Source organism: Perca flavescens, chromosome 10 (assembly GCF_004354835.1).
Source record: "Perca flavescens isolate YP-PL-M2 chromosome 10, PFLA_1.0, whole genome shotgun sequence".
NCBI lineage: Eukaryota > Metazoa > Chordata > Actinopteri > Perciformes > Percidae > Perca > Perca flavescens.
The window spans coordinates 13,830,277-13,852,153 of NC_041340.1; the positions used below are offsets into that span (position 1 = coordinate 13,830,277).

General features: G+C 39.8%; 1 protein-coding gene across 1 annotated transcript in view; it reads left to right on the forward strand.

Annotated features, from left to right (window-relative positions):
* The window catches only part of diaph2 (diaphanous-related formin 2), a 410,316-nt gene extending 392,691 nt beyond the window's left edge, over positions 1–17,625 (forward strand). Inside the window, 1 exon segment of the mRNA XM_028589075.1 lies at positions 13,750–17,625. Coding sequence (XP_028444876.1) covers positions 13,750–13,814 — 65 coding nt within the window. The 3' untranslated portion in view covers positions 13,815–17,625.
* The last annotated feature ends 4,252 nt before the right edge of the window (positions 17,626–21,877 follow it).

Genomic DNA, 21,877 nt, shown 5'->3' on the forward strand with positions numbered 1-21,877 from the left:
CATGTGAACAGAAGGGAGCATCTTCACATGGCCAAATGGGTCTGATGGTGATGGCATGGAGGAGAGAGCAAAGCTGCTGGCATGTAAAGCCTTCTATGATCTCCACCACCACTCTCACTGCGCGCTGGGACATATCGAAAGGGGAATTAATAAATAAATAACGCAAAACACCATGTTTTATTAACTTGGGTAAGGCATCAGTGGTGAGGGGTCCTAGAGAATCCTGAGATTGGATGTCGGCTTGGATTGTTGTTGGAAAACTTGTAGCAGCTGTCTAACCAGTTGCAGATTCTTTGAGGAAGAACTCATTGAACTCGCCCATTAATGACAAAAAAGTCACTTTGTAGTAAACTGTCTAAAATACATTTTTGCCTTCTACATCTTAATCTGATGGACTCACTGTAGATAGAGTATATAATGATGTGTGTGTGTGTGTGTGTGTGTGTGTGCGTACGTGCGTGCGTGCATGTGTGTGTGTTACAGTACAGCATGTTAGTGAGAAGCAGATGCAGAAGTAGTAATTTATTAATGTGAAATGTACAACAGTAACTCAGTGACTGTACCTGTTTTTTTCATTATTCATTCATTCAGTTAGTTCCAAAGTCAGTCAACAACACCTACAGTGAATATGTATATTACTAGATTATTGTTATACAATACAATACAGAAGGGCTGCAACTAACAGTTATTTTCATGATTGATTAATCTGTCAATTTCAATTAACCGATAAATTGTTTGGACTTTCAAAATTGTAATCATTTGAATAATGCAGCTGTCCTACATTTTAATTTCCATTATATGCTACAAACAAATGGATTTAATTGAAAACCAATAAACAATTTAAACAAAAAGAAAACAATTGCAAGTTTCTAGAGCCCAAACTGACACCATTGCTCATTTTATCAGAGCAACACTCTAAAACAATCATGATATTCAATTTGCTATTTTATAAAAGAGAGATAAGCAACAAATATGTGAGAATTTGAGAAGCTGGAACCATCAAATGTTTGTCTCAACAAATGACTCAAATTATTACATTTTTTTCAACTAACAATTACAGCACTCCAATCCAGTGCAATAGTAATAGGAAGAAGAATTTGAAAAAAAAAAAAAACAACTAACAGTTTTTCCCTTCCTTGTATACTTGGATTGACACATTTACTACAAACTGTTTGTCAAACAACCACCTCTGGTTACTAATCTTCCTCACCTACTATGTGGTTTTGACAGAAATTCAACACTATTCCTAGAGATGTGGCTTTAGCTATATTTTTGTTTACAGTGAGGGAGTTGTACTGCTTTCTTAACATGGCACAAACAGATGTTTGTTTCCATAACCCCCATTTTGGATTGAATGCAGGATGTTTTTTTATAGCCTGGCTTATTTTATTAAGCATTAATACTGTCAGGATGATGCTGAGATTCAACTTGTCGGGTATTATCTACACATCGCAGAAAGATTAGTGTAGGTGTGTGTGTGACCGTGAGTGTGTGCGTTGCATGCATGTGTTTATGTATGTTTGGGTGTAATTGTGCGTGTGCTGCCAAACGTATTTGTGTTTCGGAGACTGTGTGTCTGAGCATTATGCACCTGTGAGCGTGTATGTGTTTGTGCGTCATCTTGAGAGCACTGTGAAGGTGTCATTGTGCAGCCTAGGCCCTGTAAGCTGTCAGACAGTGAGAGATGCTGCACCTCTAAAGGGCATGCTTTCTGGGCCTTTCCTGTCTATTATAAGCCCTGCAACACTCATCAAGGCTGTTGAAGTGCACCCCCATGTCCCTCAAGCAGCCACAGAGAAAAGCCACCTTTCTAACTAGGAGAGCCCTTGCCTCTAAACTTCACATACCCTTGTCTTCCATTTTGACATGATAAACGCAAGCAGCAGTAATGAGGCATTGGATTGTCATGGCATCCATTTTGTTTTTCTCAAATCTGAGTAGAAGCAAAGAATTTTACCCTTTCTCCATTTTGAGACACCCAGACCCGATTGTCTCCAAGCTACAGCTCCTTGCCAGTAGCAGCGGTTAACACCTCATGGCATCCTTACTTTACCTGGTGATCTGAAATCCTGTGTGGGGGTTGGAATTTATAGGAAATGATACATTGCACACAAGGCCTTTTTGATAACACTCAGAAGTGATGACACCGAAGGTGGTGCAAGCACTACAGCGAAGATGGACTGCACTGATCCAGCTAGCCAAAGATTGAGATGTGTCACTATCGCGCCATCTGTAACAGTCATGCCTGGCGTCGTCAGAAGCAGATCGCCTTGATACCAGCCACATCAAATCTCCAGTTTGCCAAGCAAATAGAATAAAACCATCTATCGATCTTGCCCCACCTCCCTGTGTATCAACACAATCCATCTGTGTTCATCAGACTATCTGGCTTTCTATCTTTTGTTGTCTGCAGGCAGGCGTTCTTTTCTTCTCTTTTCTTTTCTTCCTTCCTCCTCCCCCATTTGTTTTGTGATCCATCAGCCTATTTACCTTATCATGCTGCCAAACCATCCATTTACGCTCCCATCTGTCTGTCAAACTATATCTTAGCTTCCATTTGTCTAACTATCTCTCTGTTTACTCGTTCACCTGTCAATCATGTGGCTTGCCTTGGCTGCTGCAGGTTTCAGCCGCTCGTCTGGCTGATGCTGTCTCTGACCCTGTTGGATCAGAAGACTGTTGGATAAAGTAATTAGATTCCTATCATATCATCTTAACTTTTACACTGTAAAACACAATGTAATTATAGTAGTCGAGTAATGCCAGTTTCAGGGTTGACAGGAGTTGACAATTTATAGACGAGATATGTATTCTTTAGGTTGACCTATTTTGAGATATGAAGTGTTTTTAGTTAAGATGTTATATAATCAACTTTAGACTGTAGACAACATGTTTTTGCAGAACATTATCTGTGATCTAGATACATAGTTCCCTCCACAGAATCCAAACAGAAGCAGGTCACTGCTTTGGCTCAGTCCAGTTCAGATCAAGCCTCAGTGGAGCAAGCCAGACACTGATGTCCATGTTGTCAGGGGGTCTGGCCTCCCACAGAGGCCCAATCAGTCTTATAGGGTCAGTGACTGGCCCCCCTAGGCACCAGAGTGCCTTGGCCTGATGGATTACTCTCTCTCCTGGCTCAGGCCTGTGAAACACAGGCCTCTGCTACAGGCCCCATCTGTGCTCTCCATGGTGCCTGCATGCCTTGTGGTCAAAGTCCCAGGCTGCTGGTGAAGCCCCAAATCAAAAGCTTCAATCTAGTGTTCATATTCTGACACTGCTTATATACTCGAGCAAATGAAGCCATTAATTAGCGCTGCAATGAATACTCTATTATTGAGAAATGACCTGCAACTATTGTGATAACATTTTTCAAGCATGGTTCCAGGTTGTCAAATGTAACAATTTTATGATTTTCTTGGTCTAAATTAAATATGTTGAGTTTTGTGAGTGTTGGTTGGACAAAACAAGACATTTGTTGATGTTACCTTGCACTTTGGAATATAGGGATATAATCTAATAATATCTGATGTTTTATAGAGCAAACAATTAATAAAAATAAAGAACAGGTTAATCGAAAACAATTGTCATTTGCAGCCGTAGAGTTCATGTTTAATTGTAGTGGAAATGCTCCTACTCCCTGTACAGTAGAGGATGAATACCTGAACTGAGCTTGGGTACCGCCGGGTCCCGCCGGGTCCCACCGGGTCCCGACGGTACCCGACGGGCCAGGCCGGTTTCGGACAGATATTTAGAAATGATGTTCGGGTTCAGGTCGGGCTCGGTCACATTACATTCAACATTTTAAATGAAACAGCTTATTAACGAGCACTTGTGCCCCGTGTGCGCTGATGCGCTCATCTGTTGACATTTCCAAATGCCTTCCTACAGTTTCTTAATAAAAGCAGGCTTTCCACACTAACAAACGTTGATGTGTCATTAGTATGAGAAAAAAAATTAGATTTTAACTGTGGCTTGGGTCGGGCTCGGGCATAAATATCTTAATGCCTGTCGGGCGCGGGCCGGGCTCAGACAGAAAAATGTGGCCCGAGCCGCACTCTACTGTACAGCACATAATGTACGGCACATCCTAATATCAGTGTTGTGCCAAAGTAAGGAGATAATGTCAAAACTGAAAAGTAAACTCAAACAGCAGGCAAACAGGTGGGCAGTGCTTAGCAGTTTCATGAATTTACTCTTGGGGATATTTGTTTTCTTTCATGGTTATACTTAGTTTGAAGCCTGCCTCCTGAAACTTGACTGCTGAGAGGACAATCATGTATGGGAGTTTTGCCCCAGGCACTGATCGATCGCAAAACTGTTTATTTGGACTGGGTGTGCCTCTGCTGCATCCCAGAATGCAAAGAGGCATTGTTCCGTGACTGAGGAATCAAGTCAAGCAGAGATACAGTATTATAAGGAGATTTCTGAACCTTAGGGGCCCGATGAGGATTCTGTGCTACCAGTCTGTCAGGCTTGTTGTTTTCAATCAAAACTCTCAAAACAAATGTTAGCCAAGCTTCAAAAAGAACGAGGTTAGGTTTTTTTTAGGTTACCACACACATAGATTCATGCAGAGCTTGAAGTGCATATAGTACACACAGGTTTTACCTGCAAAAACCTCTTTTCTTCTCTCCTGCTGTTTTGTCCATGGTAGACCCGTCAAAGCTTATCCCCTGAGAAGATAAACTACTTTTTTTTTTAACTTCCCGCGCATTTGTATCTGAACATCTGATGTGCAGTGATTTCCTTCTTTCCTGAAACATTTTTTGTGCCAAGCAGAGAGAAGATTTTACTCAGATCATGCTGTTTTCAGTGGGGTTGTTAAAGGTCCAGTGTGTAACATTTGTAGTTGTTCATTATCAAAATCTGTATTGCCCTTCACAAACTTGTCCTTTTTTATGAATACTCACCACCACCATCAATTCCAAGTATTCCTGTTGGCTTGAAATTTTACATTTGCGCTTGCAAGAACTGGGGTAGACACTCCATATCCATGCACTTGAAATACGTTAGCCGGTAAGGGACAGGGAGTTGTTAAGCATGGCGGTAGCAAGAAACTCAACCTTGATGCCATTTTTTGATGTCGTCAAACTGTTTGGTCAAAGAAAGTCTGGAACTTAAATGGAATCCAGGGATAGAGAGTTGCGAGAGGCTGTTAGGGGGTGGGGGGGTGGCTGTATTCACTATCTGGATCAGTCACCAGTATTACCAAGCATGCACATCGCAGTACCCACTGAGATAGAGTGGTGATAGAAGCATGGAAAAATTAACCACATCCCTGCGCTGTCAAAAGCGATTGCATGTGTTATGACCACCCTGCTCTCTGTGAACCTCTCCTCATTACCGTTTATCTCAACAGACTGTCAGCTAAACTCACTTTTCCTCCAAATGCTGTATACAAACTGTCAAGCAGGAACGTGCACTTGTACACATGCATGCCTTATCTGAATACTATAAGATTTAGTGTCCATTTCAGGTTTAAATGTGTTGTCAGTGTTTAGATTGTTTTCTGTGCTTCCTGGACGTTTAGAAGCGGTCAGCTTTTTTTTGTAAACATTGGAAGTAATGTCAGTAATAAGGAGGATTAAAAAGAGAAAAGTAGGGGAGGGCAAGAGAAAGAAATTAAAAGAAAAAATGTGAGACAGTGTGCCATATGGGAGTGAGAAACATAGAGTGGGAACATTTCAGTGTCTTGCCTCAGCATGTTTATCCATTCCTGTCTTAGGCATTTCCCTCTTCCATGCCATTCTGATCGCCTCTGCCTATATGGCATGCTGAGAAAACACATCAAGCACCAGATTTAGGTGATACCTACTAAAAACAACACTAGGTCAAAACCTAGTAAATGGCTGTATGGTCAGTGGTCATCTCTTGTGGTCCCAGTAATATTTGTTTGTTGTGTACTGAAGTATTTTTTTACTGTTCTTCCTTGGTTAGTGGGCAGTGCATGACACAAGCGCATAAATGCTGACGATTGGCTGAGGTTGAGTAAAATGTCATGGTAAGCCAATCAGAGGTAGAGTTTGGCGGGTGTTTGAAAGCACGCATAGTCAGACACACAACGAATAACACAAGCGAGTCAGTCAACGAGTATGGTGTTATGAAATCAAGGAGAGGGTTGGAATGGTCTTTTCCTACTACAGATTTCCCACCTTGGTCAGAAAACACAGGGGAGCCACTTAGTTTGTCTTACTATATGACTCTAGAGGTGGTACTCGCTCCAAAGCTAATCGCCGTCACTCTCTCACTTCTCCCTCGCTCTATCACCCACTCCCCCCGCACACACAGACACACACACACACACATGCCGGATTGACGCTCACAGCAGCGCACAAGTCAAACATCAAGCCACTTACGTTATTTGCACTACAAAGAGTGTATATATTTGTTATTTATTTTTGGTATAGTGCTTAACAAGCATAATTTAATTTTGCCCAGTTGTGGCCTGTTGAGGTGTTGTGTTGTTTGTATCGATCCACTATATAAACATGATATCTACATACATGGCATTTGATTGGAGGCTAGTCTCACTTCGTCCCACAGCAACATTATAATAGTTAAGATTTGTGTACATTGTTTCTGTTAATAATGTATCGTATTAAATGTCCATTTCATTATAATTATTAATAATAATAATAATAATAATAATAATTTATCATAAATAATTGAACATGCACATGTATTTTAAGTTCCGTTAAAGAGGGGTGGAGGTGGAGTCACATTTGAGCATTTAAGCATTTACTTGAAAGTAATGCGATAGTTACTTTCTGAAGTTACTAGTTTCTTTCATAATTTGTAACTGAGTAACTAATTTAGTTACTTTTTGGAAGAAGTAACTGTAACTAATTACTTTTTAAAAGTAACTTGCCCAACACAGCTAAAGACACAAACAGGTAGCCTGCAGCTGCACTTTTCCAGACACCATGGCCACTATCAACATTTGCCTTCCCCGTGAGTCATGTAAATGTAAAGAGAAAAAAAAAAACGGTAAAGCCCTTGGGCTCCGACGGGACTCTGTGCCCCTCGTCAGACTCATGGTGCGTCCAATTGCACCTTGTTAACTCTGAGAAACTCAAACTCTTGTAAAGTATCCTTCTGGCATCTAGTGTAAAGTGAAAATTGAAAATTGAATCAAATTGTGAAATCGAAAGTTCACACTTTATCACACTTCATCACTCAGTGACCGAGTTTTGAAGTTATAGGGCTGGTCCTATGGTTCAGCCCTCCCCCCCCAAAAAACTAGCTACAGGTAATATACAGTTAAACAAGGGAGAGAGGTCAAAGAGAATGGTTTCTCCATAAACCTCCACAGATTGTAATACAATGCAGCCATAAAGCATTTTTTGTTTTGACAATGAGGATCACAGATGCATCCTTGTGTGTTTGGCTAGCTAAATATACAGTATATCTATAAGCCACGTCCCGTTGTCTTTGAAAGTAATGTTTATTACCCGGGGAATTTGTGAAAGTCATTCTAGGACATATAGGGAATCAATAAGTGAAAATGTTGTTGAGGCAGAATGAGAGAAACTAGATACATCAATATAGTAAATTTGATAAAACCAAATATTAAAAGTCAACCCTCCCCAAACTGGAACACATCAGCTGAAACACTGAAAACCCCTGTGTACATCCTTTATGTGAGACAAAGTAAATATTGTAGTGTGTGTAAGCCTGCACTTTGCTTGTGAGAGGAATTGCGAGGCATTAATAAATCACAGCGATGGCAATACTACATTTGTAAGCAGCGACATTTAAAATATATCCCCATAAATGTGGGACAGTATAATTAGAATATATATTTTAAACATTTTAAACAGATGAAAATATGATTCATATTTTGATTACAGAATTACTATGAAAAAATGCATTAAGAAATACCACTTGTAATTCAACCATTACATAGTTTTTTGTTTTTTTATGTGCTTAGAGAAACTACCTCAAAATCATACTTTTTCTCTTCAGTTTGTGTTACCAGATGACCTTGTTTACTGTAAATTACGGTGTCTTCTTGCAACAGGAAAAACAACTGTTGGATGCTTGGTTCAAATCAATCTGTTTTTTTGAGCTGAGCCTAACATATATATATATATATATATATATATATATATATATATATATATATATATATATTAGGGCTGTCAAAATTAACGCGTTAATTTTTGCGTTAATTTTTTAATCTGCCGCAGAGAAATGCTCGTTGTAATGAGTTTGTTCTTTTTAACATGTGAATTTGTGATATACGATATGCCTCTTGAATAGTTATAGTGCATAATGCATAGTTTTGGATTTTAGTAGGTGGATGTAATTGCTCTTTTTCTCGTTAAAAAAAATTAACGAAATTAACGCAGCTGTGTTTGTTTATTTCATGTGGCGGCTGAGAAACGTAATATGTCTCCATAACACCAGGCGGCACTACTCTGTATTGTTGCCCAAGTAATGAAAACCGACAGCTGATTGGACGAACGCGTCACATGGGTTTGTTTTCTCCGGATATTGAGAGCCAGACTGTCATGGCGGCCGTTCAGAATACGATCTCATATTGTACTAAGATAGTTCACTGAAACATGTTTCTGAAAACATTTTAAGCGAGAAATAGGCCGTGCAGTTGCTGAATCTGTCTTCATTTCAGCTCAACAAAGGTCAGTTTAGAAGATTTTCGTCAGATTTTGAGAGACTAGTCACGTCACCTCACTCCGCTCGCCATATCCGGGTGAGTCCCGACTGCCCTGCCGCCGACTGAACTCTCGGCTCGTTGGAGATGAACTACGCCTCGCCTGTAAAGTAGACGAGAGCAGGCGACAGCAGCCGGGGACGGTGACAAAAATCTGCTCTCAAGTCAGACAGTTTCTAGCTGTTTCAGCAGCCTTCAGCAGGACTAAATAAGCCAAATTGTTGCTGCTGTTGTTCTGAAAGATATTAAACATTCTGAACTTAGCAGAACCTTTCCTTGTTTGTTTTTTTTTTCATATTTGCAAAGTTAAATGATTTAGCATTTAAATATCCATTATTATAAGCTTCAGTCTCAATTTAAAAAAGCAATTAATCGCGATTAATTACAGCAAATTGTGCAATTAATTAGTTAATTTTTTTTAATCGATTGACAGCCCTAATATATAAAATAGTGCAATATATATATATATATATATATATATATATATATATATATATATTGCACTATTTTCCCCCTACCCTGGTCCCTGTGTGGGGTGATTACTCTTACCAGTGAATGAGGGGCTGTGTTTGCCACAACTGTAGTTTTGCGATACCCAGCCCATAACTTTCAGTAGGAAGAAATAGCTTCTCTCCCTCTGCATCCCATTTATACATCGTATCTTGTTTCTACGTAGGGAGTTCCATTACTCTGTAGCTTGGAGGCTGGCAGAGGGGAAGGCAAAAGGGAGGTGCAGGAGATGAAAAGAGGTGATAGAAGGTTGCGGCTGTTGCTGTTGCTAGTGCTGCAGACGCTCTCCCTTTCCAACAGAGAAGCAAACACAACATGTTGATGCACAGCGAGCGGAGATTTAATCACCTTTATTATGTTTTATCTCATCAAAATATGAAGTGCGGAGCGACTCTGAGAGAGACAAAGGCAGTGACATGTCAGAGAAATAATGTTGTTCCTCACTTGTTTAGCACAAAATCCAGTGAATGCATGATTTGCAAAGATATTCTGAAATAGATGCAGCTCCAGTCATGACTTATGATGCATCCTGTCTGCCTGCTGCAGCTATTTACACACATAATGGGTGATTATGTGAGCCTGACCTTGTTATTGTAGCCTTGATGAATGTGAGTACCATGTTTAGATGTTGGCCCAGGGTCTGATGCTACCCAGACGATATTTAACTAACATTGCATAATCCCTCCAAAAGTTTTCCTGTTTACATTGGCCACTGGGAGACAATTCTTCAAAGTGTCCCATGCTGAAAGCGTTTGATGGATGACTGGCAGCTTTTCCTTCTTTTGCGGATCATAGAGCCTTATCATGATGTAATTCCATGTAATTAGCCAAAGATGACAGTAACGCAATAGTCATTATGATATTTAATCTCTTTTGGGGAATCCACTGGGAAAACTGCGGCTCTATCATAACATGAAATTACATCTCACTGGAGGCCCTCCAAACAGTCAGGAGAAGGTTGGAGTTGACTGCGCCGGTTTAAGGCCTCTGCTTTCGCTGTTTAGTAATCTTGGCATCCTCTCCTCCTCCTGTTACCCTTGTCTTATTCAGAGCCTCTAATTTGTGGCAGGGATCATCATGATATACATGCAAGGGTGTGTGTGTGTGTGTGTGTGTGTGTGTGTGTGTGTGTGTGTGTGTGTGTGTGTGTGTGTGTGTGTGTGTGTGTGTGTGTGTGTGTGTGTGTGTGTGTGTGTGTGTGAGACTTCCTCAAAGCAATGCATTGAGCCATTTTTCTGTGCACCGCTTGAACACTTAAGCAACAATGTATTTCCTTCTGTATGTGAGACAGAGAAAGAGATAGTGTGTGTGTGTGTGTGTGTGTGTGTGGGGGGGGGGGGTGTAACTTCCCCTCCATCTGCCCACCCACATTGAAATCCTCAGTGCATTTAGTAACAATTTGAGAAACGGTGCCAGCATTTAATTAAGCTCTGATATGCAAACATCTCCCTGCTCCCCCTAACATGGAATACCTGCTCTTCTTTTGTCATTTTCTTCTCCTGTTCTTGTGCACCTCTGTGTCGTGCCTACTGTAACTCGGAAAGATGTTGCCGCTGGGAGAAGCAGGTAAAGAAGTCATCAAAGCCAATGCAAGTAAAAAGAGTTGCAATCAGTGCTCCAAATAACCGTAGAGTTTGTCTTTTGTGTAGCTCTCTCCTCCTATCCCCCAGTCTCTGTATGTGTGTGTGAGCACGCGTGCTTTTAAAGCATTCAATTCAGTAGAGGCTAGTAGTAATGTTTCTCTCCCAGTAGAAATCGCTGCTGTTTGTTCAATTGTTGTGGTAGATTGATGTGGGGTTGGAAAAGATGGGCTTGTATGCACCTGAAGATAGAAACAGAAAAGTCTTTATGAGAAGCCAATAGATATCCATTCAAGGATTCTCTGATGGGAGATGCATTTTGCTGGAAGTTTTTCTCCCATATTGTGAAGTGATTGACGAAAGCTTTCTCATGTATTTAGGCAGCCCCCAAAAGGGTACTTTACATTTGTTAGTCCACAAAAAGCAGCCTGCAATACATGTTTATGTGTGGTTTCATCAAGTGGTCACACTGATGGTCTGCATTGTTTTTAGTTTACACAGCACACAAATGGCTGCCTCTTCAAATAGCAAAGACAACAACAACAACAACAACAACAACAACAACAACAACAACAACAACAACTGTAATCTTGTTAAATGCACAGTATTATTGCATAGGGTTGATAGCAAGATGTAGGCCGGTTATAGTTTAATCACTTGATACAAACCACAGAGTGTTATATTTCAATGAAAAAGAGAAACTGTTTTAAAAGGTTGATTTAATGGTGGGTATTCTGTATGTAATGTGTTTATATTGTTGTACTTGTTGAAAAAATAGTATTAGTGCAGCCTTTATTCAAACCCCCCAGTAGTTGTATTTTTTATAGATCTGTTTGTGGATTGCTCCAGTTCTTCTTTTATGATTTTATTTCTCTCCCAATTCATTCATGGTAATTCTTTTTGTATGGTACTCTTTTTTTTTTTTTTATCCTTTCCGCTGTATTTTCTTCCCATCCTGTTTACAGTAATCAATGTAGCCCAAGAAGAGCCAGCATTAGAGACAGAGGGTCTGTATTCTCCCAGCTCTGTTTTTTTTTATGCTGAGGGTTAAAGGGGACTGCTTGCCCAGAAATGAGGTTACAGCAATTGGGCTTGCAAATGATTGGCAGGGATGAATAGTGTATGATCTACTTTTTTTCTTTTCAATTCTGTCCCTGTTTCTTTTTCTTTTTCTTTTTCTTTTTCATAGTATGTTTGTTTTCAAAAGAAAAAGATTGTATAAGTCCGGTTTACAGGATATACAAATGAGTGCATGGATAAGTAGTGATGATGTTTTTGGATATGCTGCCGGAATATTAGCTTTAACGATTACCTGCTATATATGAATGTATGTTAAACTGAAGGAAGCAGAACCTTTTTTTTTTTTTTTTTTTCATCTCGATCTGTCTTCCTTTCGCTCTCTGTTCCTTCCCTCCCTCTTTACTTCCTTTCTCATTCTCACCTCCTGTGCACCATCTGCATGATGCTTTGTATCCAATCCGAAGGAGTGCTTTCTGTTCTCTACTGAGATTGTGTGCGTGCGCATGCGTGCACATGCTCGTGAATGTGTTCCTAGCCATCACAGTCACTCTCAGCTCATTACCTGACATGATGGATGGAGCAAGTGCCATTAAACAACACCCAGCCCGGGACGCCTGGCACCCTACAGCTGGCACTGAGTAATGGGCATAGTGGTGGCGCCATGCTTGGAAACACCAGGGAGTCCTGTGTGGGTGTGCTTGCAGTCATCTCCATGGCTATGCTTCCTGGTTCTGTCCAGCCCCACCTGCCACCTGGCTGCCCGGCAGTTGCCATGGGCATTTCTGGGCAGACATGGTTGGATAGCATGGGAGGCAGTGTTTGTATGACTCTGTCATAGAACTGGCAACTGAGAAAACCCAAAGTGCTCTTTACTGCCGCTAATCACCAGGTGTATAGCTGCCACTTTAAACTTTTATTGTTTACTTCTGATTTAATTCAATCTGGTTTTTGTTCATATTAGCATTTTCAAATCATAGCTTGGTATCCGAAAGCCTAGTTCCGACTTTTGTAGCTGGATATAATTTGTAGCGTCTTAAAATATGAATGAGCATAGTGATAGTGAGAAACTTGCTACAGTTGCAATTTCTAGTAGTGATAAAATAGCCAAAACTACTTTTTATTTCTCTGGCTTCAGTCACTTTCTAGATTGCTGGATACTGCGCTTGTGGGCGCTTGTTCAGCCTCCGTCTAAAACTCGGCCATTTTGACCAGCTGACAGTTTGTCACATAGAAATAAAATTTTATTTCTATAGTTTGTAGATGAATTTGCCATTGGATGTTGAAACAGGTGGCGTCCCTAATGTTCTAAAGCCAGCCGCTGGCGACTTGACAAACTGAGTCGCAGGCAACGCCATCAGCTGACTGAAGTCGGGCTGAGACGGGCAAGTTCAGACCGCTGCATCTTTTCCTTGCAACGTTCTAAAACTGTTTTGTCTCGTTGCAAATCTTTGATGTGAACTGGGCTTTACATGTTTCAGAATCTGGCCAAATGACTGCATAACACAAACAAGACTTGCAGTCCTTGTTCTTTACCTGTTACCTTATTACTCTTCAGTGCCCACTTGTTTAACTGTGAGTGTGCCTGCATGTGTGCATTTACATTGTCCTTTGTGCATATGCTGCTTCTGAAAGGAGTTGAGGGGTTCTTGAGTGGAAGCCTGGATCAGGAGCTGAATGGAGTTACTATGACACCAGACACAAGCACCTTAACTCCAGCAGCTTCTTCTGTTTCTCCGTCCTCCCCTGCTGCTCCGCTCTCAATCAGCCTGGATTTGTCTCATGTTGTTTCTTCTCTCCTACTCCATCTTTTTTCTCTGCCTCCCATAGTTTCTCTATACAGCCTTTCATTTAGTTAAGCTCTTGCGTGCCAGTATGGATCAATGTAACAACACTTTCTTGTTCTTTCTCAGTCTTACTCTGTTTCTGATTCTTTGTTGTTTCTTTTTTTTTTCTTTTTCTGAACAGACAACCGCCGCGCAGTCCTGGAAAGGTCTCGTTCACGCCACAACACAAACCACCAAGCTCGATGATCGCCCGCGCCTACCACAAGACGCTAGACAAGTGCCAAAGAGGCCTGCGAGGTGGAGAACTGGAAGACATCTGAAGGAGGGACAGACCACCAATCACTGTAGCGCGCACGCACACAAACACACACACACACACACACACAGCAACAAGTATGGAACAAAAATGCATAAAGAATCCACACAGAACTGAAGCATCTACAGTATATCACACAGACATTTAATTTTCATGCTGTTCATCTGACGCCTTACATATTTATTCAACACTTTCCCATCACTCTAAATGTTCATGTCCTCTCTAGATGGTTTGGATTTATAAAACGAAAAAAAAAAAGTCTGCTGCTGTTTTTAAAGAAAGGTTTTCTTTGCTTGGAAATCACTACAGTTCACATTCAGTTTTGACACAAAGCATGCAGTGTTTTGATAATAGACATTTTGCCACACAGTAGATTCGGCAAAGGGGCAGCAGGCCAGCTGTCCTTAATATGCAAGACGGGGATTCAACACCAATGTTGGCAAGCCAACAACCTGCTGACGTTTTCTTCAATAAGTCTCTGAACTTTTCACGGAAAAGGAAAGGGTTGCTTAAGATGTTTTTTTTTTTTTGTCAATCCCTCCTTCAACCAACATTAAGACAGTTTTTACTAGTAAATGTACAAAGAGTCCACATGAATCATTTAATTTCATTACATATCCCACAAAGCAACAAGACCCTGGCCCCTGTCTGCGCCGATATTTCAGATCATCTGACTCATGGATCTAGAAACTGTAATCTTCATTTTGACAGGATGAATTTTATTTTTAGTTGTGTAATATCTAACCAATGCCTTCGGGTGCTGATCTCTGTTCCAAGGTCGCTTTTGCTGTTAACGTGAGAGACTGACACATTTCTAAATGCATATAACTGCCGAGAGGAGCTAACACGACCCTCTGACCTTTTCTGAAGTCATACAGGTTTTCAGTGGGGGAAGGTTGATTGTACAAAGGTATAACAACGTTTTATATATTAATCTATTTCAATCGGTGTATTTATTTTTCTTTATACGAAGGCTCTAAAAAGAAGTCCAGTAATGACCTCTGTTTGGAGACCGATGGTTAAAACGTCACTCTACTTAAAAATCCCACAGCAATTTTTTTTTTTTTCCCCCATTTTCAAAAATATTAAACTAAAATAAGCTCATGTTAAACATAGTGTCATATGAACACATTTTGTTCATATTTTACCATTTGAACAGACATGTAATTAATATAAATAGGGCGAAGCTGCTTTAAAAAAAATAACAGCTGATATATTAATGGGCAAAATGTTTTCAGACTTATATGAAACACAGGATGTATTTTGTCCATACCGTTCAGCATCGAAACAAACACCTAATGCTTGGAGTTTGTGTACAAAATATTTAAAACTTTGCTGTAAGCTTTGTTCCTCTGTAAGGACCCACTGTCACAGTTTCTTCACGTGAACTATGTATTCATATATTCATGCCTAGGGCAGCCCTGTTCCCTCACTGCCCTAAACTGTAAGCAGATGCTACTAAAAACAACCATTGAATCCACATGGAGTGAGCATGACTATAGTATTAGACTAAGGGGCTCAGAAGACAAAAATGGTGCTTGTCTTAGTAAGTGAGTCTCCAAACGCCCTCCAATTTGCCAGCACTAAAAGCATACTGTAAGTGACCCTTTTTACCACACCACAAGTTACTTCAGTAATACCATAGCTCTGCTTTAGGCTTTTTGTGTGTGTGTGTGTGTGTGTGTGTGTGTGTGTGTGTGTGTGTGTGTGTGTGTGTGTGTGTGTGCGCCATACTAGCTCAGTAATCGGAACAGGAACCCAGGCGGAATAGGATTCAGTGTGCTTGACTCCTGGGCTGAATAGATGGAGATTTTTCATTTAAACAATCTGCCAGTGCTGCTTGTGATGTGTCTGTTTCATGATGCCTCCTCTCCCTGCCTGCATGCTTCTAAAAATGCAATTTTACACATCATCTCGGCTCAAGGTGCATCCACAATGCTCCGAGAAGTCTGCATATTTAAGAAGACAATAATTCTTCTGCGAACATAAGGTTTGAGCAGTCGCACATAGAGAGCATAGAGATGAGGTTTCCGCATAAGGGATTCTGCGTGGATAGGAGTTTCAAGGGTGTGTTGTATACAGCAGAGATAGAGATGTGCCATCAAAGGCAGTGATTTCCTTTTTCTAATCCCAACTTGCCCTCTGTCCTCAACACCACCACGCCTGTACAGTTTAGTAAAGTATTGATTATCAGTTCTCCAAGAATACCAGTGTCTGCTGTGACATTAATTGTTGTTTTTCTGATTGGATACTGTACATGCCAAAACAACCATTGATTTGTGGTTGACAATTTGACTTAAAATATTACCTTGATAAAATTCAAATCAGATTTCTTTTTATGTGCCAACTTTTTTTTTGTTTAGGGAAAACGCAGTTCTCCACATACAATGATAGAAAATCATGTATTTTTACTTTTTTTTTGTATATCAAAGAGAGTGCAGGTATCTTTTTGTCAATGTATGCGAAAGATTGTACAGCCATGAAAACTAGATTTTTTTAAATTTTATTTTAACTATTGTTTAATAGACTGATCCAATCAAAGTAGATTTTGATGCAATTACAAATTGATAGTCATGTGGTATTTCTTATGAAAAACACTCAAATCTTGTAATTTATTTGGAGTAAAAAAACACATTTTGTGATGATGCCTTTGTAGAACGTAATAAGCTAAGAGCTAGTGTGTTAGCAATTGTAGAAGTTTCAGATCATGCATCTTTCCAGAAACAGTGATCACTATGAACAATTGACAACTGCATAGGAAAAATGCATCATAAAACTTTAGGTTTGTTGCCATTTCAATTGATAAAATGGCTGAAAAGCAGTGACTGAAAAAAACATGAACAGTAATATTATTTATATTAATAAAAGCAGAGCAGACAATTTTCAATTATAAGAGAAACTTCTACAATGACAACATTCTTTATTGTCCCTGTAAGTGATTGTTGTAGCCCCCCTTACCATATTTTAGGATACTCATAATTATGTATTTATATAGAAAAATAGCAGGAGTGTTTTGGGTCAAAGAACCTGAATTGTTCCATTATTTTAGTGTGGAGAAAAAGAAAAAAAAGCCTCTATGTGTTTTAGCCAATAATCCCATTGTCTTTGAGCTTGTGACTAACAAACCTGAACTGGTGATATGACTTTGTAACTTGTAAGAATGAGGAGGCAGGGGTATGAAAGATTTATCAAAAAAACTGTAAAAGGTGCCATTTTGGTGGTGATTGGTGGCAAGCGCTTTAATTAAAAGAAACGTTTGCAATCTAACTTACACTTAATGACTCTGCACTTTACCTAACAAGATATTTCGGCTCAGGCAGAGGAAGAGTTGTTGGAGATGTTTGAATATGACATTGCCACTAACAGAGTGAACTATTTGCAAAGTATTTCTTTCGGTAAATAGTTTCAGCTGCCACATATCCAGTTCTTTACTACTTTGTGAGTGCTTACTATTGATTTGTCGAAGACCAATTGCGGTTGAATCAACAAACAGCGCTCATAACTATTGACAAATCCTGTCCGACCATGATGTGTTAGCTGCCATATCCCTGCCTACCCTCCTAGTTGTCATTGAGTATGTTTTATTGTCTTAAGAAACATTTATATTTGTAACATTTTAAGTTTATTTGTATCCTTAAGAAAAAAACAAAATGGTTATGCACACTGTCCTTCCATAGAACATGTATTGGAATATGATACTAAATAATAACCACTTTGTTATATAAACTGATTTCTGAAAGATACTGTCTTTTTGTCTTGCATTTATGTCTTTATGCAGTTACTTATTCACACTTGATAAAGAAGTATTTCTTTATCAACACTTAAGTCTGCACCTTTTGATTTTTTCTAAATACTGAGAAAGTTTTGTTTGTTTAACAAATCAGGAGCACTTTTGCTCCACTAAATTTTAACCCGTCTTATCTTACACATGCCAGACAGGAGGAGACAGCGAGGCCATCCCAGGCTACAGGACATTCTTATTCTAAACCCAATATATTTCTACAATACTCAGGTCTAAAATCACATCTTCAGTTTACTTTGTGGCAGTGCAGAAGATACCTGCCCCTCGTTGATTTATGGACAGGGATTACAGAGAGCTCTAGGTGTAAGCATATGATGAATGGGACAGCTCCTACCTATAAAAGCAACATATTTGGACCTTGGTGCCCCCATTGCTTTATCTTGCACAGTGTCAAAGGCAAAGTGATAATGCTGTCATGTCCAATGGCAGGTTCAGGAAATTACTACAGAGTCTGAAAATACATATCCAGATAAATTGCCCTTTTTAATGATTTTTCAGACCTTAAAATCTCCTGTCACTACAAATTTCCTCTGTCCAAGTTGGAGGACAAGGAAAGAAAGCATAGACATGCAATAATTTGTTTATTATTTGATACTGAAGGATTTAATACGATAACCAGGGAAACATTTTCTGTGGATTTCATCTCTTGTACACGGTCCAAAAAAAAACAAGCATTGTGCCAGATTCTGTTGTAAGCAATCTGAGTTTATAATTAAGATGTGAGACCATTTTTTGTATTTTAGTGTAGCAAACGTGGGAAAATTGAACTCTGTGCATGTGTATGCTTCACTATTTGAGATGTATTGAGTCTCCTGCTTCCACTCTTATGTGTTCCTTCCTGTCTGGCTGCCTGAGTCCCAGGAGTGAGTGTCAAATGGCAGGGAAGAGCTGTTCCTGTCCTAGCCCCTTAGCGTTACACTTCCCGTCAAAAAATAAATGGCCTGCATGTGCCATGTCTCACTTCCTTGCTGCATCATGATGTCATAAAATAAAGGCAGACATGGGGAAGTAACCCTGTGGCCACAAGGGCCTGCCCCACTCTCCTCCTGCACGCGTACACAGAGAAACGCACAAAGCTTCATTCTGCGAATCTTGGGAGTGATCTTCTCTGACTCTCTCCTCCTCCCAGTGTGCAGCCAGACAGATGGAGATTCATCTCTCAACAAGCTGTGATCTGTGTTTAGAGATGTGTGCTGCACAACACAACTCTAATTAGGTTTATTGTTGATCTTGGGAAGTTAATTTGTACTTGGCTGCAAGTAAACATGCTGAAAGAGGCCAACCTAGTTCCTTACTAGGCACCAGCATTGCAGCTGTAAGGGGGGTGGCTTTTTTATCTTCTTGACTTTCCAGGTGATTCAGAAAGATTATACCCCCATTCTATATTTGTCTGGTCTTTTGTAATTGCACTTTGTACCAAAGGTGAGAAATCTGTCTTGGTTGGGATGATAAAACTAGGAATAAGATACGGAAAGTGTGTTCGCCTAATGAGCTTCGGGGTGCAGTTGTGTGTATTTTGCAGGTATTAATTCATTATTTATTTATACAGAGCAAAATGGGTCTCAATATAATTTGTCTGTGAAAAATAATTCTCATCTAATGTTTTGCAGGTGTGTGTGCCATAACAGCTAAGTGTTGTCTGTATTAAAGTATGTCAACTGGCTTCCGGTTATGACGTGCAGCTGATAAGTCGCACGAGTTGGGCTCGCAGCTAAATACTTACAAAAATCCTCAGAAAGACCACCAGAACTCGTATAAAAGTATTAAAAATCACTTAAACGTTTTGCGAGACGAGATGCCACCAAAAACCATCAAATCTGGACACCATTCGAAGCCGTCTGTGCAGATGGAGGAGGAAAGCGTGGCGCTAGCAAGCAAAAAGCTAACCGAGGCACAGGTCGGATTTAATGCGGCTACAAACGATGACATCCTCAGCGCAATCCAGTCTCTGAAAGCTGACTTTACAAAACAATCTGCTGACATGCTCGATGCAATAAATGGCATTAAAACAGACTTACTGTCACAGTCGCAAAGAATAGGAGAGGCAGAAGAGAGAATCGCACAAACGGAAGAAGATGTCTCAGCCCTTCAACACAAAGTAAAAAAACTTGAAGAAACAACTGATTTTCTACGGAACAAAGTGCAAGATCTGGAGGACCGCGGAAGGCGTTCTAACCTGAGATTAGTAGGCCTGCCCAAGAAATCAGAAGGATCTAACGTGCGCTTTCATGGAAGGCCTGCTCTCCAAGGTTCTGAACGACACGTTCCTCAGTTCCACACCAGTCATCGAACGAGCGCATCGGGTTGGACAAGTTAACCCAAATCGCCCGACGACTTCAAGAGCGATCGTGATGAAGTTCTTGAACTACCAGGATAAGGAGAAAGCTTTAAGAGCAGCTAGGAAAATGAAGGAATTACGATATGAAGGACAACGGATCAGCTTGTTCCCGGATCTATCAGCTGAAACGTGTCAGCGCCAGCGGCAGTTTGATGGAGTGAAGGCTCAACTTAGAGGCATGGAAATCCGCTACGGTATGCTCTACCCAGCGCACCTGATAGTTACACACTCCGACCAACACCACATTTTTAAATCGGTCTCGGAGGCAGAGGACTTCATTCGGTCATTGCGTAGGCCTACCACAGCTTAAACGCTGTAGAAAAGAGGGGACTTGTTAACAGGACTTAATTCCTGTGTTTAATAAGCAAAGGTAAAGTTTTGAGTTTTCTTAATTTATTTGACAACATGATCCATAGTAGCTCATTGTCCACTTCACTAGGCCTATATGTTTGTCAGTAGCTTACTGAAGTTTAAAAATAACTGGACATGTGTCAAACTTAAGTTTTGCCTATGTTCTATTAGGGTTGAAATTATATTTGAATAATGTTAGTGGTCAAGTTTTGTTCAGTATCTGGTTGCGAGCCCTGAGTGGTGAATAATGATAGAGAGCTTGCAAAATGTTGCTCCATGTGGGGGAATGCATGGTAGGTGGGGGTGGAAATGGGAGGTTGTTAAGGAATCACTCCTTTTTTTATCTTTTCTTTTTCTTTTTTCCTTTTCCTTTTTTTTTTTTTTTTTTTTACGGTTAGCTTGGACACAGCAATGTCTACATGGTAACACAAGATAGTAAATGATCAATAAGTCAGAGATAAATGTCTGTAGCTGGAATATAAGGGGACTAAATAGTTTGGTAAAACTTAAACAAGTATTGGGTCGACTGAAACAAATGGGATCAAGTATAATTTTTCTGCAGGAAACCCATTTAATAAAAGAAGATACTAGCAGGGTCACGAAGAGATGGCCAGGTCAGGTTTTTGATGCCTCCTTCACCTCTTGAGCTAGAGGAGTCATGATCCTCATGCACAAATCTGTTCCATTTCAGTTAAAAAAGCAACATATAGATCCGTTAGGAAGGTACATAGTTCTTAATGGTACGATCTTGACAACACAAATTAATCTAATAAGTATATACGCTCCTAATATAGACAACCCTTCCTTTTATCAGAACTTCTTTCTTACATTATCATCATATTCTGGACATTATGGAATTGGAGGTGATTTTAATTGTGTATTAAACCCAGTGCACGATCACTCTTCAGGAATAGATAATACCCATCAACAGTCTAAAAAAATTATCATTAAGTATATAACTGATCTGAATTTAATAGAGATTTGGAGGTATCTTAACCCAAGCAAAAAAGAATATTCGTGCTTTTCAAGCACTCACAAAACATATTCTAGAATAGATTATTTTTTAATCTCTAATAGCCTAGTTTCATAAGTAGGTAAATGCTGGTATGACAGTATACTACTATCTGATCATGCCCCTATTACATTTACCCTCCAAATGGACAATCTTGTATTTTCCCCTCCCAGATTTCGATTTCAAGCAAGATGGCTTATGGACCCTGACTTTGTTAAATTTCTGGATAACAAAATAGACCTATATTTTCTGTTTAATACAAATCAGACAAGCGCTTCAGTTAAATGGGAGGCCTTCAAAGCCTATATTATGGGGGAGATATTAAGTTATACAAGATATAGATCCAAAACATATCAGACAAATCTGAATCCGAAGATATTAGAGCAACACCTCTTTAGCAACAATGACCCTGTAAAGCAAAAAGAACTTCTTGTACTAAAAGCCCAATATAATGAATTAACCAGTAGTAAAATAGCTAAGAACTTAATGT